The 28,000-nt window shown below is 33.2% G+C and overlaps 1 protein-coding gene across 9 annotated transcripts in view; it reads right to left on the bottom strand.

The window, feature by feature from the left end:
- crp (transcription factor cropped) overlaps positions 1-28,000 on the bottom strand; it is a 150,616-nt gene that overhangs the window by 118,260 nt on the left and 4,356 nt on the right. For all 9 annotated transcript variants that reach the window (XM_074133527.1, XM_074133523.1, XM_074133521.1 and 6 more), the window contains one exon: positions 25,604-25,808. In XM_074133527.1, the coding sequence (XP_073989628.1) occupies positions 25,604-25,808 (205 nt within the window). The remainder of the gene's footprint in view (positions 1-25,603; positions 25,809-28,000) is intronic.

Here is a 28,000-nt window from a genome sequence, read left to right as displayed (position 1 = left end):
CCTCCACTGCACGGCTATAAGTCCAGCAATTTTGTTTGTAATTTTTATTTTTTAGGCATAAGTTTTTAAAATCAGAGGCATTTTTTTTTTTTTTATCAGTGAACTTCTATTTTTTGAAATTACTATAAGTGGTACAGTTGAAAAAGCCTTGGACTCGCATAACCTTATAAATGATTGAATTCTTAAAATGAAGAATGAATATGATTGTACCTTACATTAAAAAGGTTCTAGAAACTTGTCCAATTTGTAGACAGAATGTCGATATTTAACGAGAATCTACTTAAAGTCACAATAAAATATAATCGAGATTAGACAATTTTCTTTCAGTCTAACGACATCTAATCACTATAATTTGAAACATTTTTAGGAAGAGAATTGATTATATTAGATTTTATAGAAAATTGAATCTAAGAAAACAACGCTAAATGTTTAGGTTTACATCTAAAATTAGAAAATCGGTATTTTTGGTAATTGATGATTAGTAGTGAATAAAGCAGTTTGCTTTAACACTTAAGCCAAAGTACGTAATTAACTACGTCATTTTCAGCTCTTGTTATTTATGAACATCTTACATTGTCGTATTAAACATTCTAGATTTGAAGAGAAAATTTGTATTAATATTGTAAAAATTACAATAGCTTTTTAAAGGAAATGAACTATCCATTGACTTCAAGAATCACTTCTGGTAGAAACATTTTCTTTAAACTTGATTTCAGCAACATATTTAGTCCGCCCTGAACAGTAAACAAGGGATGGGACCCGAATTTTTTAGAAAAACGGTACTCTAGCTCTAGACGAAGGACTATTAATAGAATTTTCTAGGAAAAAAAACGTTTTAAAATAGATCTACGAGTATAAAAGAACAGGATATTTGAGCCAAATAATGAATTTAGTAAATTATGAATGGAATAAGTATATAAAAGAAGATCAAAAATAAAAGCCCGTGACATAAGCGAACACAGTTCGAGGTAAAAGCCAAACTGGTGTGATCTCATGGAGTGGGGAAGGAGCGCATCAGTGATAACTTGTGACGAGGCCAACGGAAATATTTTAATCATCATTCGCTAGACAGAGACATACATACCAACAGCATCCACTAGCAGCTGGTAACTACGCAACACAAATAACGAATCTAGAGTTAACTTCCCCCACTACTTTGAACAAGATTGTCCGCATTTACTTTTTACAACCATAAGGAAAATAGCAGAGAAATTACACAGTTTTGGCCTGTTAAAATGCCAACTGGGTAGAAGTACATATTTATGGGGTTATTTCTTGTTATGTCTTCTATTTACATGTTCAGTGAATTTTTTGATGGAGAACTAAAAAGAAGGGAAAAATAAACATGATTGCGTCCTAGGCGCCACGGTAGCCGAGCGGGTTAGAGGCGAGACCTGCGAAGCTAATATGTATTGTGGTACTGGGTTCGATTCCCCGGTCTTAGGCCTTGGATTTTATTTAAAGGTTAATAAAAGAAATTTACAGTAGTGGGTTTGCTAGTCGCCTCCGTTCACGGCACCTAATTGGTAGTTGGACGTTAAGCACGCCTGAAAAAATAGGCAATAACTTTACTTTTTTTAAACACGATTGCTACACCACTATGAAATATTCACATTACTGTTAACGCCATAGACAAATTGAAATTTATCTTTTTTTCAGAAACTCACCCTGAATAAGACTTTTTTTAAGTCTCTATTTAATTTACAACTATCTATTAACTACAAATAAATCAGATTGTTTACATTGATAAGTAAAAATAGCTGGAAAGATTTGAATGAGGGCCATCCAACGATAACCATCATGAGTCGACTAACACAGGATGCTGTCGAAATGAATTCGTAGGATGCCCCCTTCTCTATCATACGATCAGGTGATCGCGAGGCCATCGACGCTTCAGTCCTCGCGGAAAATTCGTGGGGAAGAGTAGACTAGAACTGAGCGGATTGTGAAGTGTTGGGGGAAAGTTTGGAATGAATGGAAAAATTTGGTGAAACGGGATTAGTCTAGGTCAAGGACAAATGGGATTTTTGGGGGTTACTGTGGAAGGTGCGTAGGATTTTCGATTGAAGGGGATTGGATGCGGTTGAGATTGGTACGCTTCGCAGTGCCGTACAGTTTAAAGACCGTATGGACCAGATTGGGGCTAGTAGAGCTGTGTAGGGTTTCGTTTTGTTCTTAAGAGACAATTTGGAGCGTTTGTCGAGGAGTCTTTTGGTCATTTGGTAATGTAAGTGATAGTTGATAATGATAAGACTAACTTTAACATTAATGGTTTACATGGGCACAGTTCTCATCTACAATACTAGCTCTGCTGAACGCTTTATCACCGAATATAATCACTTCAGTCCAAAATTCCTCCACAGCATCACCAACCTCTACTTTACGTTTTTAACCATACCATCCACAAAGATCTCATTGAGCCTTTTGTAAAGTATCAGAACTCACTCTCTGCCCACGATAATCTAGTAATCCAACAACTCTCTGTCCATTCCATTATTGAAAATCCTAATAGAAGACCGAGAACGCTGTTTGGCCAGGAGATCTACTAATGGAATAGTGATCCATAATTTTTAGTAAATATGCAACAATCCGTCTCTCTTTTCATACAGCTAAACGCCATCGCTGTTATTCTAACTAATTGCTCTAATCTCCCTCAAATCTACTTGTAAATAAATACCTTCATCTCATTCACCATCTATTGCCTGCATATCTCAGGGAGGGTTATCAGTGGACAGCTGTTCTGCACTTGGTCTCTTATCTTTTGCACTTATCACCATTTACTAGATGCAAGTTTTTGCAGTTGTACATTATTCAATAAATAACCCAGCTTTCGACCTTGGGACTTAGTCATCTTCATTGCTTACACGATTCACAAATTCCAATAATTTTTTTACATTGTTAATATCTAAGGTTGGTGTACCTTCTGACCCGATATTAGATACTTAACTCAAGTAATACGGTGGATATATTGTTCACCTCAAAAATCCTGGTTTACAAAATTTTGGAACAAAGAAATTAAAAAGAAATAAAAACCTTTTAAAAAGTTAAAAGATGACCGAAAAATCTTTTAAGTCTGTAACTATGACTCATTTTAAATATCTAAATGTGTAATTTGTTCCCCTCATGAACGATAATCAGTATTACCAACACACCTAAAGACAATATTTGCAGTGAATATTTTTAAATGAGTGTATAATTTCATTTTTGTAATTAATTATAAGGCGTGGGTGTAACAGCAGCAAGAGGCGACTGAGTATGTACACATTAAGTATGATTCATACTGACATATGTGAACAGCTGATAAACTGACGTCATTTCAAACAAGGAAAGTTTTCCCATAATGATTTCTTAGTATTTCAATATGTATTGAGGAGACGTCCTAAAGTTTAAAAAAAACAAAACTGTTTTTACCAAATTTATTGCATTAATCTAATCCAGAGCCTTCTATATAACAAAGGATCAATCAATACGAATTTACTAATGTATATTTAAATATCATAAACATATCAACTCACTTTTTAGAATAAATTGAAAGTTTCAAGAACATTTTTTAATGTTAACTGTGAAATAGTAAGTTGTGTCATGCCATTTTAATTTTTTTAATTAAGTATTCATATACAGGGTGTTCATTTTAAGACGGCTCAAATGCATTTCATGCTTAAACGCTTAATCTGAGCAAAAAATGGTAGAGGAAAAAGTTGTTGCCCGTCACCTCTAGTTTCAGAATATGTGATTGATTGAAATTGATTTTAGTTTCCTGCCCGCATACGCGGCTGACGCGCGACCAAAAGTGAAGGTTCGCAGTTGACTCCCATTTTCATATACACCGTTTTAAAGAGTATCAAAAGTTATGAAAGAAACCGGAAACCGCAATTTGATATCTTTAAAATTAAAGGTGCTAGGCCATTTCAAAATCAGGTAATTTTAAAACGTATTTCAATTTTTTAACTTGTTATCAAAAGAGAAAGAAGAGCACGCGATAGGTCATTTTTTATGTATTTTTTCATCCACTTTCTACTGAAAATATTGCCAAGGCAGTAAAGCTAGTATTTTTCTTAATATCGGGAAATAAGTAGTTTTCCGAGTGATTTTCTAAGAAAAATCAAATGTTAAGAGCTTTAGATGTTCTCAAGCATACGCAAAAAATAATTTTACATTTTTTACTTCGATAAGTTTTTGGTAATTTTGGGAGAGTTGCGTTTAATTACCAAAAAAATTGGAAACCTCCTGCCACATTTTTAAGTGATCAATATCTTTCATGTAAAGGATCAAACTTATTTCTTAATTTATCAAATAATGCACTTTACTCAACTTGTGAAGCAAGTACTGGGCCTTCAAAGGTGCCTCCTCAGATACAGAGAGCAGTTGATAACCTTCTGGCTAACCCTGGCTTGCGAGTCTGAGGAGGCACCTTTAAAGGCACAGTACATCAAATATTTTTTGTGTATGCTTGAGAACATCTAAACCTCTTAACATCTGATTTTTCTTAGAAAATCACTCGGAAAACTACTTATTTCCCGATATCAAGAAAAATACTAGCTTTACTGTTTTGGCAATATTTTTAGTAGAAAGTGGATGAAAAAGTACATAAAAATGGCCTATCGCGTGCTCTTCTTTCTCTTTGATAACAAGTTAAAAAATTGAAATACGTTTAAAAAATACCTGATTTTGAAATGACCTAGCACCTTGAATTTTAAAGATATCAAATTGCGGTTTCCGGTTTCTTTCATAACTTTTGATACTCTTTAAAACGGTGTATATGAAAATGGGGGTCAACTGCGAACCTACTTTTGGTCGCGCGTCAGCCGCGTATGCGGGCAGGAAACTAAAATCAAGTCACATATTCTGAAACTAGAGGTGACGGGCAACAACTTTTTCCTCTACCATTTTTTGCTCAGATTAAGCGTTTAAGCATGAAATGCATTTGAGCCGTCTTAAAATGAACACCCTGTATATGAATACTTAATTAAAAAAATTAAAATGGCATGACACAACTTACTATTTCACAGTTAACATTAAAAAATGTTCTTGAAACTTTTAATTTATACTAAAAAGTGAGTTGATATGTTTATGATATTTAAATTTACCTTTTCGCAAAAAAATAAAAACTTAAAACCATCTTTTTGAACAGAAATTAATATTTTTATATTTCTAAATACCCTTTAAAAAAAACAGTAAAAACATTGCCGGCTTTTCTCATCAAAATAAAAAACAACTGGCCTCCTAAACAGCTGTTATACTTCGCAATACTTATGAATCATTATATAGCCACAGTAAAATATGTTTATAAATAAAGTGAAATTGTGTGCCAATTAGCTTTCAAATAAAGAGAAAGTAAAGGATATTATTATTTTTACACATGTTTCTTCCTTGTTTTCAAAGAATTATGTATAAATAAATACAAATTAAAATATTCAATACAATGACCTAAAATAAATATTTCTAATAAATAATTGGGACCAATGATGATCTACAGTTTGAGCAGTATAATTCTTAAGCTTCAAGCTTAAACCACTAAGAGTTAAATTTTACTTGCTAGCAACAGCGACATCAAATAGCAGATTCTTCGTGACATAAAACCGTGTAAATGCGAACAAAAACTCAATTACTATAACAGAGTATTTAAGATCCAAAGAACTGAAACTTTTAATATGGCAGAAATGTTCATAGAGGCTCAAAACTAAATTCACTGCCTCCTAAATGTTCTTATTGTGGGGCTCCCTTAAGCGTCAAGATTTTTTCTTTTTTTTTTTAGTGTTAATAGTAAATTAAATTAATTAAGAATAATTAAAAACAAGAAACAAGAGTATAAATTAAAAATATAATTAATAATTCTGAAACTATAAAAATAAGAATAATATTGATTAAAAAAAAATTATTCAAAGGCATTGGAATGATATTTTTAAAACGATAACAGCTGTAATCGCGTACAAACATACCCACAGACCGGGTCACAAGGTCATCTAGTATTTAAACAGCTGTGAATAATTATTATCTCACGAATAATTTAATCTTAAATTCTTCTGTGTTTTTTTGGTTGTTAAATTTATTTAATAATTAATAAAATCAATTTAATTTTATTCAGTATAATAAAATGATTTAAATATAGAAAGAAAATATTTATACGAAAATGTTTCGACAAATTGAATGAATGTTTATAAATTTATGAACTATGGATCAAACAAGAAATAGTACTAATTTTATTATTATTATTATTATTATTATTGCTATTTTCACTTTATTTGTCATATTTACAATTACAACAAATGTTGCATCAAGTAAATTTGATGAAACTGGTTAAATTCACATGAAAGTCAAGTAAGAGCAACCACCCATTGGTGGAACTCGTTTCTCAGTGGATTGCATTCACATCAGTAGGTCCCTAGGTCATTTCCGCTTCAAACGACGAGGAGAATTGTCTGGAAGGTGAGGAGAGGAGAGTTGTTGGACAAGAGGATTAGGATGGAGAGCTAGGAGGCTGTGAAATTTGCGGTAGTGAGACTTAATTAGATCAGTGGCAAAAGGAGTGTGAAGGTTAGAAATGTAGTATGGTGTATTCAGGATTTTCCGTAGGATTTTAGACTGTAGTGTCTGCAGGCGTTTTGGAGTTAGAGGGTTTGGTTGAGTCCCACATTTCTGCTCCGTATTTCCATATCGGTCTTAACAGTGTCTTGTAAATTTTCAGTTTGTGATTCAAGTCGAGTTTGGAGTAGTCTAAGTGGCTTCTAGCGTTTGTTCACGTCTTATCGTTTCAGTCGAGTTTGTGGGTTCCACGTGAGTCTCTTTTCCAATGTACAGTCCTAAGTATAGTACTACGTCAGCTGTAGGAATCGTTACACCGTTCAGTTGAACTGGCGGACTCGCACAGATTTTCGTAATGTTAAAAGTAATGTGCACAGATATTTGTTCATTAATTTTTATTTTCCATTTTCGGAACCAGGTTTCGAGAAGATTTAAATGTATTTGAATGTTCTGACTGGCTTGGACCGGATCGGAGTGGGATGAAAGAATAGCAGTATCGTCAGCGAATGTTGAAATTATTGTATTTTGGGATAGAGGTAAGTCAGCAGTATGTACATTAGAAAAAGGAAAGGGCCTAGAATGCTTCCTTGAGGGACTCCAGCTTTTATGGATTTATATTCTTTATAGGACGCATATTTATATCCTTGACGAACGCGGCAGTACCAATCGGTGAAGTAAGATTTTAAGAGTAAGCCCGAGTGCTAGACCCAATCAAAGGTCTGAGCCACATCGAGAAAGACACTCAAACAGTAATTATTATTATTATTTTTTACCAAATCATCCTCTTGTCAAAAATTGTTTTAAACAAATTATGCTCTTAAAAACGAATAAAGTTTGTGCTTCTTGCAATGTTCAGTGTTTGGAGCTGGTAGGTACACAGAAAACATGGCCGTGCGTGCGAGAAAAAAAAGAATTTTAGAAACTCGATATCGAACATCTGATTCGATTGCTATGAATACCTATTTTCCGCAGTAAGATTACATCCAGATAAATTGGAAGTTAAATAAAATAGCTGAATGTTTCCAATAATGTAATTTAATATTTAGGAGTAAAGATAATGATTTTTTTTTTGCTTGAAATGCCCGTGACATAAATTCAAAGTGTCACATTAAAAAGTAGGTTGGACATAATAAGATCGACTAGGCCTAGGGTAATTCGATAGGGGAAGGTTTTAAATATGTAAGCATGTATGAGTATATATCGTGAGATATATAAATACGTAGTAAATAGGGTTGGGTTCCTTTTTTTTTTACTCGCCGCCAAGGCTTGAAGAACTAGGTGAAGGTGACTATGAACTGCCGCCAACACAACGGACTCAGCGTCGCGTAGTTAGCATTTAACTATACCACTATAGCATGCGTTTATACAGGAACATATGAGCATCTAGAACCGGCGAGGAGAGAGGGTGGTGGCCTGCTGCGTGGAGTTCACCTCGCACAATAACCTCCAAATTACTACCCACTAAACACTTAACACAATAACATTCTAATGTCCGCAATAACGCACTACTTTAAATAAATTTGAATAATAAAAGATTTAAAGAAAACGAAAAAAAAACCTGATGTGAATACACTTACAAATTTTTGAGATTCTAAACTTGATACATTTATAAATTTTTGAAATTGAAAAATCTGTAATTTAGAGGTAATTTTGGTTAAGCTCAAATCTATCCTTTCCTACATCTACTACTACTACTAGTATCATTAAGTCCTATCTATCAGGACAGCTTCTTCCAAATTATCTAATTCTCGCAGGAGTATTTCCGGACTACTCTTTTACATCCTATGGCAAGTCTGATCTTCTTTTTCCATTTCAAAAGGTCCAACAACTGCTCATTCACCTCCTGTGTCCTAAACTATCCTGTTCCACAGGGGGCGCGACTTTTTTTAAAGTACGAACTAAAAATAAATTCACAGGAAAAGCTTGAATGAGGGCCATCCAACGATGACCATCTTAAGTCGGTTAGATTAGAATACCGAATGGATTGAATTCGAAGGATGACCACTTTATCGTTCGACCAGGTGATCGCGAGGCCATCGGCGCCTCAGTCTACAAGGAGGATTTGACGGGAGGTTAGTGCAGGACAGGTTGTTGATTAAGGGGTTATGATGTTGGTAAAGTTTGGAGTGGAATTTGATGTAGCGGGACTGGACAAGGTCAGAAACAAATGGGATTCGCAGGTCTGTGTGGATGGTACGGTTGCTCACGTAGAAGGGTGCGTCAGTGATGGTTCGAAGGATTTTTGACTAGAGGGTTTGGATTCTGTTTAGGTTCGAACGCTTAGCTGTTCCGTACAGTCCAGATAGGAGCGAGTCGTTTCTTGTTTTTAAGAGTCAGTTTCGACCGTTTGTCGAGTAGACGATAATAGATTTAAAGATTTGATTTATACCACCATATTGCCGGATTCACTTAAATCCCTATCGTTTGTTTATTTTTTTTAATCTAATTAATTTTGTTCCATGATTTAAGGCGCGTCAACCTCTCATCTTACGTAGGTTAAAGGCGCCCAGAGCTTTTTTTCAGTGCACTGACGGCCACTGTTCTCTAGTTACAAAAAAAAAAACACTGTCCATCACCGAACAATGGAGCTGTTAGAAGCTCCTAGGAAGAGAAAAATCTATAGAATCAGCTGTTGGATTCGAACCCGGGAGATCTCCGCATAGGAATCCAATACGCTAACCTCATATCTAATCCTCTCCCTGTATATTTGTAATATTATTAAGGGAGGCACCTTTCAAATGGATAAAGTGGAGTTTTTTCTCAATTATTTTTTTTAAAAAATCGTGAAGCAGCTCAAATAAACATGAGCTAACATTTATTTTCAAATTCTTAGAACAGCTCTGAAAAATTATTAGCTTATACTTTCATCAATTTATATTAATCTAAATAATTTTTTTTTTAAAAAAGTGGAATATTATTTTCTATTCCATTAAAGACCTACTTTCTGCAGGTGGTTTCAAAACTAGATAACTACGTCAATGTCATATCAAGTAATGACAATTTTTTTTTTTTACTTATATCGTCAATATGTTAAACTCAAGAGCTTATGACACTCAATGATAACGTCAACCTAAATTTAAAAGTAATGTGTCATTGATTTACAATGTAGAATTTCATATTTTCTAAACAACGTTCTTGTGGTTAATTCTGTAAAATTACTTAGCTGATCTGAACAAGTTCAACATTAAAATCGAAGGAAGCATTTTTACAACATCCTTTAAAGGTTATTTTTTTTTTATAAAAACTTTATTTTGGAGCGGGAGGAAAGACTAATAATAAACTTCAGCTATCTCAGGGTTTTACAGTGAAATGAACCATAATTATGTGGCGAACACTTTGGCCCTGAGGTGTCTAGATGCAGGACGTTATCTTTATAGGGAATGTGACCCTATTTGTGATTGGTTTTACAATTTTTTTAAAAACAAAAAAGAAAAATACAATGCGCAGACTTTGAGGTCAAAAACGTTTACCAATTCCATATTTATGAATATTAATAATTAATTTTTTAATATCACAAGTTTAATTTTTTATTAATTTGCAATAACTAAAAAGGACTATTTTACAGAAAATGAATGACTATTTACAGAAAATAATTTAGTGTTAAATCAATGGAGTTTAATACAGCTAATAACTTGTTGATTGTCACTACTGTGTACTTAATACTTATCAGAATCTTACTTCTTGAGTCATTAAATCAACTAATTTATTGTCATACAGAGTTCTAACCAAGTAAGTTGAAAGGAATCAAGTCTCCCTGCATTAGCAACTACAGATAGCGTTATTATGAGATTTATACAGAATTTTGGCGAAGTACGAGTAAGTTAAAAGAAATCAAACTTCCACTGCATTGGCAACTACAGATAGCGTGCGTTATTATGAGATTTATACAGAATTTTGGCGAAGTATGTTGAAAGGAATCAAGTCTCCCCTGTATTGGCCAACTATAGATGGCGTTATTATGAGATTTATACAGAATTTTGGCGAAGTATGTTGAAAGGAATCAAGTCTCCCCTGTATTGGCCAACTATAGATAGCGTTATTATGAGAATTATACAGAATTTTGGCTAAGTAAGTTGAAAGGAATCAAAACTTCACTGCATTGGTAACTACAGATAGTGTTATTATGATAATTATACAGAATTTTGGCGAAGTATGTTGAAAGGAATCAAGTCTCCCCTGTATTGGCCAACTATAGATAGCATTATTATGAGAATTATACAGAATTTTGGTTAAGTTGAAAGAAATACAGATCAACTGAAGATAATAATGCCCTGACTGATATATAGTTAATTAAATAGTGGTAATAATGGTGACAATAATTAGAAAATGCTTTACAAGGGATGGGAGAAAAATGGAGTAACCGAAAGGGTGCTGAGACCACGGCGTGCATATCTAGATATCCCAACTTATTCACATTAAATATGTAACTGCAGGATGTCTAGTGTTTGGTCATCATACATAGGTTTGCTGGATAATTGAAAGTACTTTGGGCAAGATAGCCTTCCAACGGTCTTAAGACTCAGGTTGTTGGAACAATTTCAATTAAATTCGTCGTTTTAGAAATGAGAAGACTCGACCACTAAAATTGTCTAACCATCAAGATGGAAAGTGGTAAGAGTGGTTCTAGCTAATTTTACTGGGCCTAGTAAAACTATAAGATCGTTGTGTTAAAGCTAAAAATATCTAGGAACTTATAATAGAAATAATAAGACCTTAGGAGGGGAGGGATTAGCTATGTGGTTAGCGTACTCGATTCCCACGCGGAGGTCCCGGGTTCGAATCCAGCTGCTAACCCTTAGATTTTCTCTTCCTAGGAGCTTCTTACAGCTCACTGTCCGATGATGGACAGTGTTGTCTGTAACAAGAGAACACTGTCCGGAGGCCGGCAGTGCACTGGAAAAAGCTCCGAGCGCTAATAACCTCAGCTGTTGATGCGCTAAAAAAAAAAAAAAAAAAAGACCTTAGGGGGTTAAAAAAAAGTAGTGACTATACAGTGCCTGTGGACATCATCTCACCACCAGGGGAATGGTTCAGTCCAGTGTGACAGTTGCAGCTGCAGGATAATAACATCATTCAATACACATCATTCAGTGGGAAAGGATTAGCTATGCTGTTAGCGTATTGCATTCCCACGCAGAGGACCCGGGTTCGAATCCAGCTGCTGACCTTTAGATTTTCACTTTTCCAGGAGCTTCTTTCAGCTCACTGATCGGTGATGGTCTGTAACGAGAGAACACTGTTTCAGAGGCCGGCAGTGCACTAAAAAAAGCTCCGGGCGCCAATAACCTTACATGTTGACGCGCTTTAAATCATTTAAAAAAAAATAAAATAAGTAAATTAACCAAAATAACCACTATAACCACTATAATGCACGAATGTAAAATGGTGAATTTTTTTTTTTTTTTTTTTTTCTTTTTTTGGCATTGGCTTCCGCCATACAGCCAGCATCGTCTAGGTGCTTATCACTAGAATATCACTCACTCTCCATTCTTACCTACAAATACATTCGCTTCACACATTCATCATTCTACTATATACCGCTATTTACATAAACTACTGCTAATGGATGGAGCAGCACTCTGTGCTCCTGCCATCCTTCTCGCTTAACCAAAATTAAAATCACGTAATCCTTCTCTAAGCATTTTGTTCCATTCATTCTAATTCGGCTATAGCTTCTAAATACATTCATATTTCATTGCTAGCTCTGCTATCGACTTAAGCACATAACTGTTGGTGGAGAATATAATGTCTTCGTAGCGAAATGGTGCATCTAAATACCTGTATATATCGTCAAACATTCGTTTCCTTTCTACCACATAACGTGGACATATCATTATTACATGTTTGAAATCTTCCTCCTCATTGCAATCTACGCAAAGAGGAGAGGACCTTTTGTTGATCCTGTGTAGATACGATCCGCACACCGCGTGGTTCGCTCTCAGCCTGCTTATTGTCGTAACAACCCATTTATTAGTGACAGTTCCCTTAAACCATGGTTGTCTAGGTAACTGATCTGCCATAGTTTTATAGAATCTACCTTTATCACCATTATTGTAATCTGTCTGCCATTTTTGTAGTGCTGCTTTTGCAATTATACCCTTGATATCGGTGTGTGGTAATTTATAATTAGCCATTTCCCCACTATTGGTGGCTTCCTTTGCAAGTGTATCAACAATTTCATTCTCTTTTATACCACAATGACCTCTTACCCACAAAAAATTAATGCAGACTCCCTTCTCTTTAAAAATGGCAATAGTTTCTACAATCTCTGCGATAATGTGATTCATTCCTGCAGACTGGTTGTGTATATGTGATAATTTACACAACGCACTCTGGCTGTCACTAATAATGGTATATTTTTTCTCCGACAACGAATAAATATATTTTAAAGCCGTTAAAATAGCAATTAGCTCCGCTGTATAGATGGACGCCTCATCTTCTAATTTAATTATCGTAAAATAGTTTCGAACCGGATCATACACAGCCCTTCCGACTTTATTATTGATTTTGGACCCATCTGTAAATAAACGATATGAGCCCGGATAATGGGAAGAAATGTAATCTTCGAAGGCCGCAGTTCTCATCTTTTCCGGTACCTTTATCAAGTAAAATGGTGAATTGACGAGGGCTGGATAATTATTGACTGGAAATCGAATGTATAAGTTGCAACAAAGCCATGAGCATTTTCTTTAAATTGTTTAAAGATAAGTTTTTTTAAAAATCTTTTATTGAAATTAGCAAGTGCAACAACTGTTACAACAAATAAATGTGATATAATACAACAAAGGTATGAATATGGATCGGAGAAGGCACCCATTGGTGTCACTCCATTAACGTTAATGTATTTACTACACTGCTTTTATGAGGAGTAGTAGTTTGCTGGGTCATCTTCTCTTCAGTCTCCTCGGAGGATTACCTGGTAATGTAGAAGAAGATAAGTGTTCAATGAGAGGGTTAGGATGAGCTGCGGTAAAGGAATGAAATTTTAAGAAACGAGATCTTTTTAGCAAGATCTTTAACGAAAGGGATTTTCAGATCCAGATTTGACAGTCCTCCAGAGGCGTAGAGAGTTGAATCGTTTAGTCGATCCCCATAATTCGATGAAGTAAAAAGAGAAGTAAAGAATTATTACGAGCAAAAAAACAGAAAAAAGTACAATTTTGCACTAATGATACCCCAATTTCAGAATCTGTTTCCCTAGATGTGTTCGTCTGTTAGGAGAGTACACTGTCTTCAGGCTGGCAATGCACTTTAAAAAAAAAAAACAAAAGCACCGGACGCCAATGATCTAAGATGACGCACCTTAAATTAAAATAATGAAACCGGTTTAATAAAAAAATAAAATAAAAAAGAGAACAAAAAAATTGTTTAAGAATGAAGAATGAAACGCTGTCAGGTGGATTATGGGTAATGTTTAAAAAAAAAGCCGAAGGCAAGTACCAGGCTTGTGAGTGTGTTTGAAAAGGGGGGAGAAATAATAAATACCTCAATGCCAAAAAATCATCTGATCCGGGTCAAATCTGGCAGGAGTGGAGGATATATAAGAAATGATTACGTGACTAAAAGCACAGAGCGGGAGTGTTAACACAGTTGGGACGATATTTCCTACCTAGGCGCCCCACCGAACTTGCCAACAGACACTAATCTTCTCTAATAATAGCACAAACATTAGCTTGTCCATTTCTCTTTTTGTCTGTTCAAAAAACAAAGAAGAAGGAAAAACACACCTTCGTCTCTCCCACCCCTTTCAGAAGCCGGCCGCTAAATCCGCACTGTACAGAGCCGAGTGGAGTTCCCCTGCCCAATGCTAAACTAGGTCTAGAAGCCTGAACACACGCCGAGGTTACTGACCGACCTAAAGATATTACATAACTTTCTCTATCTCCCCACCTATCTGCTGGCTCGGCCTTATAATACAAACAAAACCACTAGAACAGAAACTACTATAGTAAACAAACAAGAAGTAATGCCAACAAATAATAATATTAAAATGGTGGCTACAAATTTTTTGTCCTACAGTTTTGCGTTTATTTATGGAATTTTAGACTAACAGCCTGAGGGGGAATAGTTTTTAGATAGTACTTTTCGCCAACTTTTCTATTTATAAAAAAGACTAATTTATCGAAAAAACATAGGGTCGAACCTTAGCGTAACTATTCGTCACAGTTTTCTAACACAAAATGAATTTGAAAGCAGTTTTTTTTGATCAATTGTTAATCATTTAAAAAAAATAGAAAAGATCTACAAATACATTTCTATAAAACAAATTGTTCAGTCGTCTGCTATGGTGCAAAGCAGGAACTCCAACCTCTCTCCTGTTTGCTTCGGAATATTCATGAACAGTGTTTCCTCTGCATCAGTATTGGGGTTTGGTCTCATTGGTGTCCTCTTTACAGCCCCTGGGCCCTTCCGGCCTTGACCCCACTTGTATCTAACCTTGGAAGAGGTGGTGGGGCTTGCAAACTATAGATTACTAGAGGACTAAACCTCTCTAAAATTCCCTATTCTTTGCAACCGGGTGTAGGCAATTTGGCACCTAAATTATGAAGCTCATAATTTTTATTATTCCGCTAAGTATTTAGGCGCTACGTTGTTTACAAAACAAAAACCAAAAAGTAACAACAAAAAATTTTTGGAAATAATCTTACAATTTGTCCCTCCTACCATGGTTAAAAAAGGAAAAGCAATTCCCATTGGCTACGAGAAAAAAGTAGGTGTTTCCCCCTCTTTCTGTCATAACAATGAACAAAGTGATTGGCCCTTTCCTCGACCAATAATAATGGCCATAAATCAATCAGTATTTTTTTTTTTTAATCTACCGTGTAAGTAAGAATGATTTCACAGTTAGGTTTTAGTTAAAGAAAATCTTTAGATTATCACGATTCTTGCTGAACAATTATCATTTATCTTTTCGATTATCATTAGTACACATCTTTAAAATATACTGAACGAACACATATTTTTCAAAAACCAATTTTTTTTAGTAAATTTTGAAATTTTAAACACTAGATTTTCCTGATTATTATTAATTTTTTTTTTGTTAGGTTAATTCTAAAGATACTAAAAATTTTGAAACGAGTCCAAATTTTAATTTTTATTGACACCCTAGCAAAATGGTTTCCCCCAAATATTTGACCAGTATATTACTCAAGCGAGGAGGGTTTAATCTAAATTTGCTTTAAGCAGTTAATTTTTATAGAACAACCTTTAACAATAATAATAAGTTGGCATGGTGTCTGTTGTTACTAAATAGTAAGGAGAAAGATTACTTTAGTGTGAAACTTTCACAAGGACGTCAATCATCAAGATACACGAGATGTAATTGTTGCGTGATTATAAGTATACACGCATGATTATGATTCATACTTTTATCTAATGGACTGATTGATGAGTATTTCATTTTTTGTTTTATTTTAAGCTACACTATGATTTATAAGGGTTATATTTTTATTGGGTAATTCCACTGATTTATTATCATGAAACAGATATTAGCATGAATATAAATATTAAATAAATCCATAATTTTGCTAAGGAATGTACCCAGTGGTAGTGAAATAATCCTTAATCGCAGTTTTTCAGAAAAATGTTTCTTATAGAGCTATTTGTGAGCTATAATTATGCCAAGTTTGGAGAAAATCCAAGAAGCGGTTTTTCTAAAAAAGTTAAAAAAGTGAAAAATCTATTCAGTAAAGTGGTACTTCCGGTGGGTGTATTTTGACCAAAACTTTATTGCCGCTTCTGGTGGTGGCACCTGAGTGAAATATCAAATTTGAAGTTTCTGCGATTATCCGTTCCCGAGATATAGCGGATAAACTCACTAAAGAGCAGTAAAGTCAGTGTAAACCTCAGCCATCAAAGACCGATGGTTTAGAGAACAGTCAATTCCATGAATTACTGGATCACTAACCCATCCAGCCTTAGCTATGATTTTTAATATCACATTTCTCTCTCTTCCCTCTAACAAGTCGAATGCGATCGGTGGTTGTCGGCAATTTTCGGCCCAATTGACCATGAATAATAACTTTATTTCCAATTTAATATTTTACTTCTTATGAGCACACTCACACGACTGTCTCTTACCACTACTTATTTGTTAGCTTTTCTTGATAAAATTGAGAGAAATGATTTTAGCATGGTCAACAGACCGACTATTTGTGCAATATTAATTTTTCATTGGAAATTTCGAGTGGATTATTAACTATTTACCTGGTTACCAATAGGCAAACGTAAAGTGAGCTCTCTTATTAGTGGAAAATTATTTTAAGAATAATTACGCAGGGTAGTCGTTTTAAATCTAATCAAAATTAACCAGAAAATTATCATCACTTTTAGTATTCCCGTTGATAATATGTTTATTTTTATTTTGGTCGAAAAAAAAAAGAAGAGATTAAATAAAAATAAAAAGACGTAGAAAATGTGTAGAACTGAGTTATAGAAGTGGAAGGAAGTATGAGATAGCAGGAAGTGGCCAGAGAGTGAGTGAGGTGTGGCTCTGAGTACACACTGGGGTAAGATCAATACACCCAACAGAGCTGGTGTACTCGCCGTTTGAAGAAGAGAGAGAGAGAGAATCGTGGAGAGCTATAGACAGAAGTTGGTGTGGCACAGTCTGAAGCCAGCGTGTCTGCCGCTGAGCAGCCGGGCGTTCAGGAGGTAGTGGAGCTCAGCGCCAGACTTTACTCCTGTTCCTCCCCCCCCCCCCCCATCACACAAAGGAAAACCATATTGCCAACCCATTCTCTACAATCACAAAAATTTTACCTTTACATGGTAAATTCACTCACACGAGTTTATTGTAACATTAAAATTACGTTATTTTCTTAAAACTACTTTATTTTTTTTTAATGAGACTTGATGTTTACCGTTTTTGGAAGGCGAAACGGGGTAGAATACTAATAATCATTAAATATATACATTTTTTTAATTTCTCTCGTGACGTTTCGCCAAGCTACGCCTGCCATTGTCAAAAAGAGATAATACATGCAAGACGATAAAGTAAGTAAGATCGAAATCTCTACACCAAACTGATGAATCTACCGTTGATAATAATAGATGAATCTGAAACCGGTCAGGAACATCAAACATGCGTGTGCTACGCCGGATAAAATAAAAAATAATTAGAGACCCTTCATCTAGTTTATTCATTAATAGATAGAAAGAGAAGACACCAAAATAGTTAAAAAAAAAAGAAAAGTAAAATGGAGATATAAATACATTAATCAAAGCTACTACGATATTTTTGTCCCCATTAATAATAAATTAAAAGAACTCGTAAGCCATGAACGGACCTAGTTGTAGGTAAAACAAATGCTTACTCACTGTAGAACTATAAACAGTAAAAAAAAAAAAGGTTATAGTGGGAGGGGGGATTCAATTACAACGATACTCAGGATCGATAATATTCAATAATGCAAACTATAATGAACAGTTTGCGCAAGCAAACTGACCTAATTTGTTTTTACTATTATTTACTATTACTTTCCGATAAGTACAAGAAAAAGAAGCAATGCGATGATGCTGGCCAATTTTTAACTGAGTATTTTAAAAGGATAATTTCTTTATCAACAACACCAGGATCTTCCGGAGATTTTCGGCTGGATTTCCAAAACAAAGAAGAGCGCGTTAACTTATGAGATTATTGGTAACTGGGAGTTTGTTTCTTGTCAGTCCACTTCCGGGACAGACAGTTCTAAAGTAAGAAGCTCCGTAGAAGGAGAAAAATTTAAAGGGTCAGCAGCTGGATTCGAACCCGGGATCTCCGCGTGGGAATCCAATACGCTAAACGCATAGCTAACCCATTCCCTAGAGATGACTAATCATTTTATTAATGTTAAAATAACGCATATTAATAGATTTGAATACCAGATGTATTAGAAAAACAATAAATTTCCTTTACTGTATTCGAATATAAGAGAAAACTTCTAGTATAATCCAAATACTGCAACCATAGTCGTAAAAACATATGGGTGATCGTGAATTCATTTCTTTCTTTTTTAGTAAGTTACGTTATAGGCCATAAAGGTAAGAAAACCACCTACTTTTATAGCTACCTTGAAAAAAGAGAAATATTAAATGCAAAAAAAATGGAATAATGAATTGTGCTGCGGATAATGGAGTTTAATTTAAAAAAAAATATCTTTAAAGTAAATTATTGAGACAGAAGAAAGTTTACATTTCTGTAAATAAATTAAAGAAAAGAAAGAAAATATTCACTATTAAATCTACATAGAGTTCATTTACCTCTAATAAAAACATTTACAATATAGCAAGCAATACCCCTCCGTTTACATTACAAACCCCCCACCCCTCTAACAATGTTAGGAAATGTGTATAGTTAGTACTTATATAGCGCCGATAACTGTGCCAGGAAACTTTTATAGCACTAATAATAATCAAGAATTGTTTGACACGGTGATATCAAGAAACTGTGGGATATTATCTTAACGTAATTACCGTTAAAAGGTTCTGGTAGATAATAGAATATCAGAATCAAACACGTGTTTGTATTATGAAACGGTTACGGTAACATTTGATTATTTTTAAAGCATTGTAGTAATGAAACACGTAAATTATTCTCCTCCAGTTATTGTTGTAATTAAAATCTTTGCGTTTGTTTGTCTCTTTAAATCTTTCTTATTAACCATTAATTTAATTTCAGATTAAGCTTGTATTAAGAGCTATAATATTATAGCACATTAATTTTTTGTTTATTTTAAGATTAAGCTTGTATTAAGAGCTATAATATGATTGGACATTAATTTTTTTGTTTATTTATTTTAAGATTAAACTTGTATTAAGAGCTATAATATTATTGGACATTAATTTTGTGTTTTTTTATTTTAATATTTAGCTTGTATTAAGAGCTATAATATTATTGGACATTAATTTTTTGTTTATTTATTTTAAAGGTAACGCCTACCATTTCCAAAACATAGTAACATGCACACTGCTGCAGTATCGATTTAAAACAACTTTCATTCGTCTGTTTCAGCATGATGAACACTAATCACAGTTAATTCTATGCAAATTGGTTTGCAAATAATTTTGGCCGGTTAACAAGTGGAATGCTGCAACATTTAACTTCCACGGTAGATCGATCGCAGTGAAGTGATTTCGCCCGTGCCTCATTTTTCTCAAAACTAGAATTTCTAAATTGCTCGGCGCCCTATCTATTATTATTCAATGCGCCCTGTTTTTTTGTGCATCCCTAAGAATGGTTTCAACTGGACATTACTTCTCATTCGCTTTTCTCTTCACCTTCTCATTGCAGTCTGAACTAAATATGCAACTCACTGCAACTTCACATTAAAACCACTGAAGTTTAGCTTTGACAATAATTTCCTCTATCCGCCGGCATTCAGACGTTGTACTTTCAAAAAGGGCAATAAATAGCACCTACGATCCACAAGAAATACAGATTAACAAGGGAGACATGCAAACTAATTGTAATCTGGCCCCTTTCTGCTCCCTTGGAAAACGTATACCTCTTAGAAATGAAAATTACACCTTCAAGAAAACAACGCAAGGGAGAACTGAAGACCAAAGTAATTAATAACATGAGCTTTTCAGGGGCGGGTGTTGGTCTAGTGGTCAAGAACGTGACTTTGTGTGTGGGAGATCCGTAGTTCGAATCCTGCGTAAGACTAGTTTTTATTTGTTAGAAAAAAAAAATGGTTTATAGTAAAGAATGAGCTTCCGGCCTCGTCCACGACACCTAATTAGTAGTTGGACGTTAAGCCCCGCCTGAAAAAAAAATAGGCGATTACTTTGCTTTACTTGAGCTTTCAATATGAACCATCAGTAAGGACTAATTTTCATTTTCCACCTGATTTTAACAAATACCTAAATTAATATGAAACTCAAACGTAAATAACAATTTCAGACTAAAGCAGCAAGGAAAGACGAACAAATTTTCCGTCTTCACACTGGACAGAGCATTTATTGAAGAGTTTTAATTCAAACATGTTAAAAAAGCGTGCCTCATTTTTCCGACAACTTCCGGAGATAGCCGAATGACTAGCTCTCTCGGGTCCTAAATACAAGAAAAATTGAAGGCGAATTAAACAACGAAAAAAAAAACGCTAGCCTTTGATGTGGATTTATGGATAAGTTCACTGAGATTGAGTAGATGGGTGAAAATTTAATCGTGACTCTTGTTGTTAATGAACAAAAATTTGGTAAAAATATCGAATGAGTTTACAACCAAAAAAAAAAAAGCAAAGCTAAAAGCTGGTTGTAATAATTATACCGTAGAAATTAATGGTAACAGAATGGCAGAGACTTGATGAACAGGTGGCGGTAGAATAATGACTGGTAGTGGAAGAAGTCAGCTGTTTTAGCCGAGTATATCTGAAGAGGTCTAGCTAGCAAGGCCCCACTCTAATCCATTCAAAGTTGTCGCCCTGCCTGAATACTTGGATGGATGTTGATGGCGCGGATGAGGTGGGCAAAACTCTCTTCACAATCCTTTGACTCGGTAATTGCGAAAGACTTGGAGGAACACCTACTCTATAACCCCCCTAGAGTGGAGAGAGAAAAAAAAAAGACCGAGGCGAAGAATGGAGATTCCCTGTTGCCGTACTTTACTCACTTGGGATTTCCCTCTGTCTCCTTGTCCTTTTCCTTCCTTACACTGAACGTCCTTCCCCAGTCTGTCAGTCAAGTACTTTTGTGCTCTGAAGTTGTGGTAGTTTTGGAATACTTTTTAATGAACACACACACTTTGCCGCAGTATTACCACATTAAATGAGTCTCACACACACTAACACTCTCCCAAGGGTTCTTAAAACTACCGATAAATGTCAAGTAGAAATGGTAAGCTTTTTCTTTTTTAACACAGTAAACTATAAGATAATCCTGGACGAAGATGGGAGGGTACCATGGATGGTCGACTAGAAGGTGAAGAAAGGCGGTAAGAGTCCCTTTCACCTCTCTAAAACCGTAGTAATGGCAGTCAGTAGTAACCAATATTGTCAATGGAAACTGGCTGCCTGACCTAGTATACAACACTCGCCCCCACTATCGCCTCACGATGCCTCTTCACATCACCCTACAACAGCTGATATTATCATATCTCTAAACATTATCTCATCAACAACAATTTAATGTCTCTAATTTTAAAACATCAATTACATTTTAATCTATAGTAGTGTGTAAATATAAAAATTAAATTACAAAAAGGAAAAAAAGTCTTGCGTAAATACATAACACTCCTTTTAACTAATGTTCTCAAGGTTATATCTCATAAATTTTCTTTTTAATACTGAACATCTGAGACATTTAATTCTTATTAAAACTAATGCAGTTTGTAACCACACTTGAAATGAAACCTTACCGAACACCAATCGATAAACTACAGTGAGATCTCCTGGTGAGATCTAATCTAACTACATTTCAGTTTAGTACAGTATTTTTATTTTCCCAAATAATTAACAAATTTTATAATTAAAGGAAAACTTTTTGCAATGTGAATTTATGTACAAACAAAAAGATCAAGATACATTAAAAATAAACAATAATAATATGAATACAAATGTCCCCATTTTAGAAAACAAACTATTAACTAAACCAGCCCTTTAAGGTGTTAAAGAAAAAAGTTTTGTTAAATAGTTTTAGAAATGAATTCCCTTAAAATATTCACACAGTCGCAAGTTTTTTTTTTTTGTTTTTTTTTTAAGATTCCAACTTTTTCCACTAATTGACACTATTTTAATAACAATTTAGCAAAAAAACACACTAAAAATCAATGACCCTATTAAACAAAAAAGTGATGACGCAAAACAAACAACAAAACTACCGCTTTCTTTTAACAATCTATCAAATTAATTTTTTGTTGTCAAACTTATAAACAATGTTATAAATATTTTAATAGCAATTAATATTGGAAGTTAATCATTAAACAGAAAATTAGCCGTAAAAGTGACAGGATTAGAAGTTTAGTTTCTGCAAGAACTAACTTTTATAATTTCTTCTAAATCCCAAATTTCAGATAGATAATTAATTTGTAAACAAAAAAATATACTTAAAATAAAGACTTTAATTGGTACTTCCGTAATTACTCAAATTATTAATAATTACTCAAAGCTACAGATTTGAGTGCCTTGGGAGGTAAATTTCAAACGTGTATTTCCGAAAAAAATTCTAAAATAGATTTTCAAAAAAAATATGTCCTAGTTTACGTTTTTTTAATACTCCCGACTCCAGGAAAAAGTTCACAGGATTTTTTTTATTATTATTATTAATAAACTCTTTTAATACTGTAAAGCTCCCATGAGCTAATCAACTTCTAGCAAGAGGAGGTAACAACAAACTAAGCAAAGAAGAAGATAATAGGCTCATACTCTGACAGTAATTACCTAAAAGAAATAAATTAATGACTTTTATAAAATAATAAACTAAAAATATCAACTTATTTTTTAGAAAAATTATATACTGATTTTAATTAGTTAATTTACATTAGAAGATACTTTTCAATTATAGTAAACAATAAGGTAGTTAAGAAGTCTGAAGTGTTTATCTGTTGTGTTTTTAATAGGATCAACCAAAAAGACATGCTACAGTGAACTTACTTAATTAGTTTAATTAAACTGGATTTATAAACAATTAAATAATTATTATTAATTTAATACAATAATTAAGAAAAAAAAACTGAACACATCTATACAATAAGAAGAAAAAGAATTAATGTTTGTTTTTGTTTTCCTTTGTGAATTAAATTTCAGTTTGTCACACTTATATAGAATTAATGAAAACCTTACATTTGTTAATTTAGGAGAATATGGTCAAAATAAAAACACTGACATGAATTTAAATAATATATATACAAAATATAATCCTTTTAATTTATTGTTTCTAGGAAATGTTTACTTTTAGCAAATATAAACGAATATCTTTTTCCATGTGTTTATTATTATTATTACTTTTATAAGCTTTTAGAGCTTATTGACTTTTAAATGTTTACCAAAAATCGTGTGTTTAGAAAACTTTACTTTTACTGCATACTTTTTTTTTTTTTTTTTTCTTGGAGCATTGGCTGCTCTAGACTCTTACTCTCAGACCAATGGAGGCAATAGAAAGTCTGCAATGAATAACCTGCAATTTATTTCCCTCCCAAAATAAGTGTTGTTGCTTATCGTTTTGGAAGCACATTTTTCTATTCACATAGAATGGAACAAAATCCACAGGGTGCTACACAATAAAAGAATTTATGGGCACAACAACAACATACATATATTATTTCTAGAGAAACTATGAACTACAGAAGCTGGACGCTTTAATTGCATAAAAATAAAAACAATAAATGCTACTTTTACAACTGGACTCAACCAATCAACCACATTTTTCAGTATACAGTTTTTTCAGATATTCTGGAAGACTGAAAATATATTTAATAATTGTTTAAAAACAGAGAAAATGGACTAGCTATGCGGTTTTCTCTACCTAGAGAGCTTCTTACAGCTCACTGTCCGGCAATGGGACAGTGTTGTCTGTAACGAGAGAACACTGTCTAGAGGCTGATAGCACCTCTGAATAAAGGCCTCGTGTGCCAATGATCTCCAAATGTTGACATGCCTTATATAGAAATATTAAGATAATAAATATTTTTTATATTAAAAAATAAAAACTGTTTTAAAATGGAGGTTTTTTTTTTGAAAATATATAATTTTTAAGATTTGGCTTATTGCATATTAATCTGGCACATTCTATTATTATTATTTTTTATTATTGTAACCAGGACAATATGATAAACTGACCGGGATTTACCTTTAAAACAGGATGTACGGTAAATGCATTTATAGATGCTCCCTTGCAACTAAAAACACACTGCTCGTACATTTTTACAATGGATTATTTGTACTTTTTCAACAAAATAGGAGCTCTCTGTCAAATCTCTTATGTAAACCGATAGGACAGTAATTAATAAATTCATATTAATTAAATTAATATTAAGGAAATTAATTACCTTACATATCAATTAAAATTAACAAAGTTTCCAGCGAATGAACTCCTAGTCACACTTATAAATAGATTGGTGTGTTATTTTGAATCCGACAACCGAATCTCGATGCATATAAGCATTATGTGAGCCTTAGTATTAGGAATGTCTTTTAAAACACTAATTGAAATTTGTAAGATTTACTAACAGAAATAATGACCTTTTTTTTTCACTTTATTTGTGTGTTTACAACTGCAACAATTGTTGCAACAAGTAAATTTGATCTTACTGTTTCAGTTCACTTGTAATGTCATGGTTAGAGCAATAACCCACTGGTGAAACTCTTTCACAATGATTTAATCACAATAGATTTCTAAGCCACTTCCGCTTCAAACGACGAGGAGGATTGTCTGGAAGGTTAAGAGAGGAGAGTTGTTGGACAAGAGTATTAGGATGGAGTGCTAGGAGGCTGTGAAATTTTGCGATAGCGAGACTTTATTAGGTCAGTGACAAAAGGGATGTGAAGGTCAGTGTGAATAGTAAGGTTAGAAATGTAGTATGGAGCATTCAGGATTTTCCGTAGGATTGTAGACTGTAGTGTCTGCAGGCGTTTGGAGTTAGAGGGTTTGGTTGAGCCCCACACTTCTGCTCCGTATGTCCATATGGGTTTTAACAGTGTCTTGTAAATTGTCAGTTTGTGGTTCAAGTGGAGTTTGGATTTGCGGTCAAGTAGTCTAGTAAGTAACTTGTAGCGTCTGTTCACGTCTTGTCGTTTCAGTCGAGTATGTAGGTTCCACGTGAGCCTCTTGTCAATGTACAGTCCTAAGTATCGTACTACGTCAGCTGGAAAATAATAACTTAAAAATATAATTTAATTTCCAGTAATATATTCACTGAATTCAAAATCATTTCTTTAACCATTAAAAATTCTTTAATATCTCCATTAAATAAATAAATATTATTAAATTAATAATTCAAACATTTCAATCAAAGCTATCACACAAACTCCATAAGAAAACAATTATTATTGTTCACAGCTTATTTTCTTAGTAAAGATGGAATTGGAATAAACAAATTTATAAAACAAAAAATGTCAATTAATTAAAGCAGCAAAAATTAAATTTAAAAAAAAAAATCACCACTTACCTTGCTTAATTTTTCACCTTCATGATGAGGTAGCAGAGTTCTTAACGATTGAAAACCAGCATTAATACTCTGCATACGCCGTCTTTCATTTGAATTAGCTATTTCTCGTCTAATTCTTTTCTCCTGTTCCATACCGGAACCAGTAACGGCAGGCGTATGATGTACCCTGGCGCTTACCGGCGATTCAGACCTTTCACCGCCCAAACTAAGGAAAACATAGTACCAAAAAACAAATACAATGAAAATAATATTAAATAATAGGTTATATTTAGAAGCAAAATTGCATACATGTTTAATAAAATTTATATATTATATGAATCACAAAAAATCTTTTTTTACTTTTAAGAAAAAAAATTAAATAAAAAAAAAAAGCAATGCTGATTCTCATTTAGCAAAATCATAAAAGAAGTTATTCTTCTCAGAATTAAAAATTCAAAATTTAAAACTACTAAAAGATAATCAAGAATTATCAATAATTTTAGATTAAAGAAAAAATATTTGACGATTTGATGAACAGTTCAAAGTTTTCACACGGGAAGAGCTAGTGTTAAAGAACATCACTATTCAATTGCTACACAGAAAAATCACTGGATAATTAAAAAGTTAATGAAAGAAAACATACAGTCATTTAAATTCATATACGTTCGGTTTTTTTTTACTGAGACAAGAAAAGGCAAAAACAAAATTTATTTTAAGAAATAATAACCTATTACTTTTTTTCTTATCAATAGCAACAAGCTAAAAAAAGAACTATGAAAATATAAGTGAGATGGTTAAAAAAAAAAAAAACTAGATAAGTTAACTACTGCAATTATGTGATTATGAATTTTTTTATTTCTATTTTTCACTGAAAACATTCGTTTTGAAAACTCCTGACTCCGAAAAAGTAGTAAATTTTGAAAAACAAAAAACTAGCAGGATGCTGAAAAAATTTATATTCAGATTGGGCCTCAACAAGAAGACCAGATTTGCAAAGTAGCGATGAAAAACCCTTACACTCATGGTATCACTTTACTGTAAGTATCACATATCACAAAAATATGCTGCGCGTTTTGAGAAACACTAAATACATAGAAAAGTTCCTCTCTCATTTCTCCTCAGAGTGTTGTATTTCTGAGAAAGTTGGTTTTAGAGAAAGAGCGAGAGAGAGAAAACAAAAAATTACAGTTTTGTACAACCTCAAACTACTTTACTGAAGTAATTGTTCATTTTTTGAAAATTATTTTTCTCGGAAATACATAAAATTTATCTGTAAATACTTCATTTACTCACATCACTAGTATAAATTAAGAATTAGAACCATTTTCCAGGAAAATTAAACTTCTAAATTCCTTTTAAATACTTCATTTACTCATCTCACGAGTATAAATTAAGAATTAGAACCATTTTCCAGGAAAATTAAACTTCTAAATTCCTTTTAAATACTTCATTTACTCATCTCACGAGTATAAATTAAGAATTAGAACCATTTTCCAGGAAAATTAAACTTCTAAATTCCTTTTAAATACTTCATTTACTCATCTCACGAGTATAAATTAAGAATTAGAACCATTTTCCAGGAAAATTAAACTTCTAAATTCCTTTTAAATACTTCATTTACTCATCTCACGAGTATAAATTAAGAATTAGAACCATTTTCCAGGAAAATTAAACTTCTAAATTCCTTTTAAATACTTCATTTACTCATCTCACGAGTATAAATTAAGAATTAGAACCATTTTCCAGGAAAATTAAACTTCTAAATTCCTTTTAAATACTTCATTTACTCATCTCACGAGTATAAATTAAGAATTAGAACCATTTTCCAGGAAAATTAAACTTCTAAATTCCTTTTAAATATTTCATTTACTCATCTCACGAGTATAAATTAAGAATTAGAACCATTTTCCAGGAAAATTAAACTTCTAAATTCCTTTTAAATACTTCATTTACTCATCTCACGAGTATAAATTAAGAATTAGAACCATTTTCCAGGAAAATTAAACTTCTAAATTCCTTTTAAATACTTCATTTACTCATCTCACGAGTATAAATTAAGAAATAGAACCATTTTCCAGGAAAATTAAACTTCTAAATTCCTTTTAAATATTTCATTTACTCATCTCACGAGTATAAATTAAGAATTAGAACCATTTTCCAGGAAAATTAAACTTCTAAATTCCTTTTAAATACTTCATTTACTCATCTCACGAGTATAAATTAAGAATTAGAACCATTTTCCAGGAAAATTAAACTTCTAAATTCCTTTTAAATACTTCATTTACTCATCTCACGAGTATAAATTAAGAATTAGAACCATTTTCCAGGAAAATTAAACTTCTAAATTCCTTTTAAATACTTCATTTACTCATCTCACGAGTATAAATTAAGAATTAGAACCATTTTCCAGGAAAAAGA

Source organism: Rhodnius prolixus, unplaced genomic scaffold (genome assembly GCF_049639745.1).
Source record: "Rhodnius prolixus isolate KJV_2025 unplaced genomic scaffold, Rpr scaffold_10, whole genome shotgun sequence".
NCBI lineage: Eukaryota > Metazoa > Arthropoda > Insecta > Hemiptera > Reduviidae > Rhodnius > Rhodnius prolixus.
This window is presented reverse-complemented; position numbering and strand designations above follow the sequence as displayed.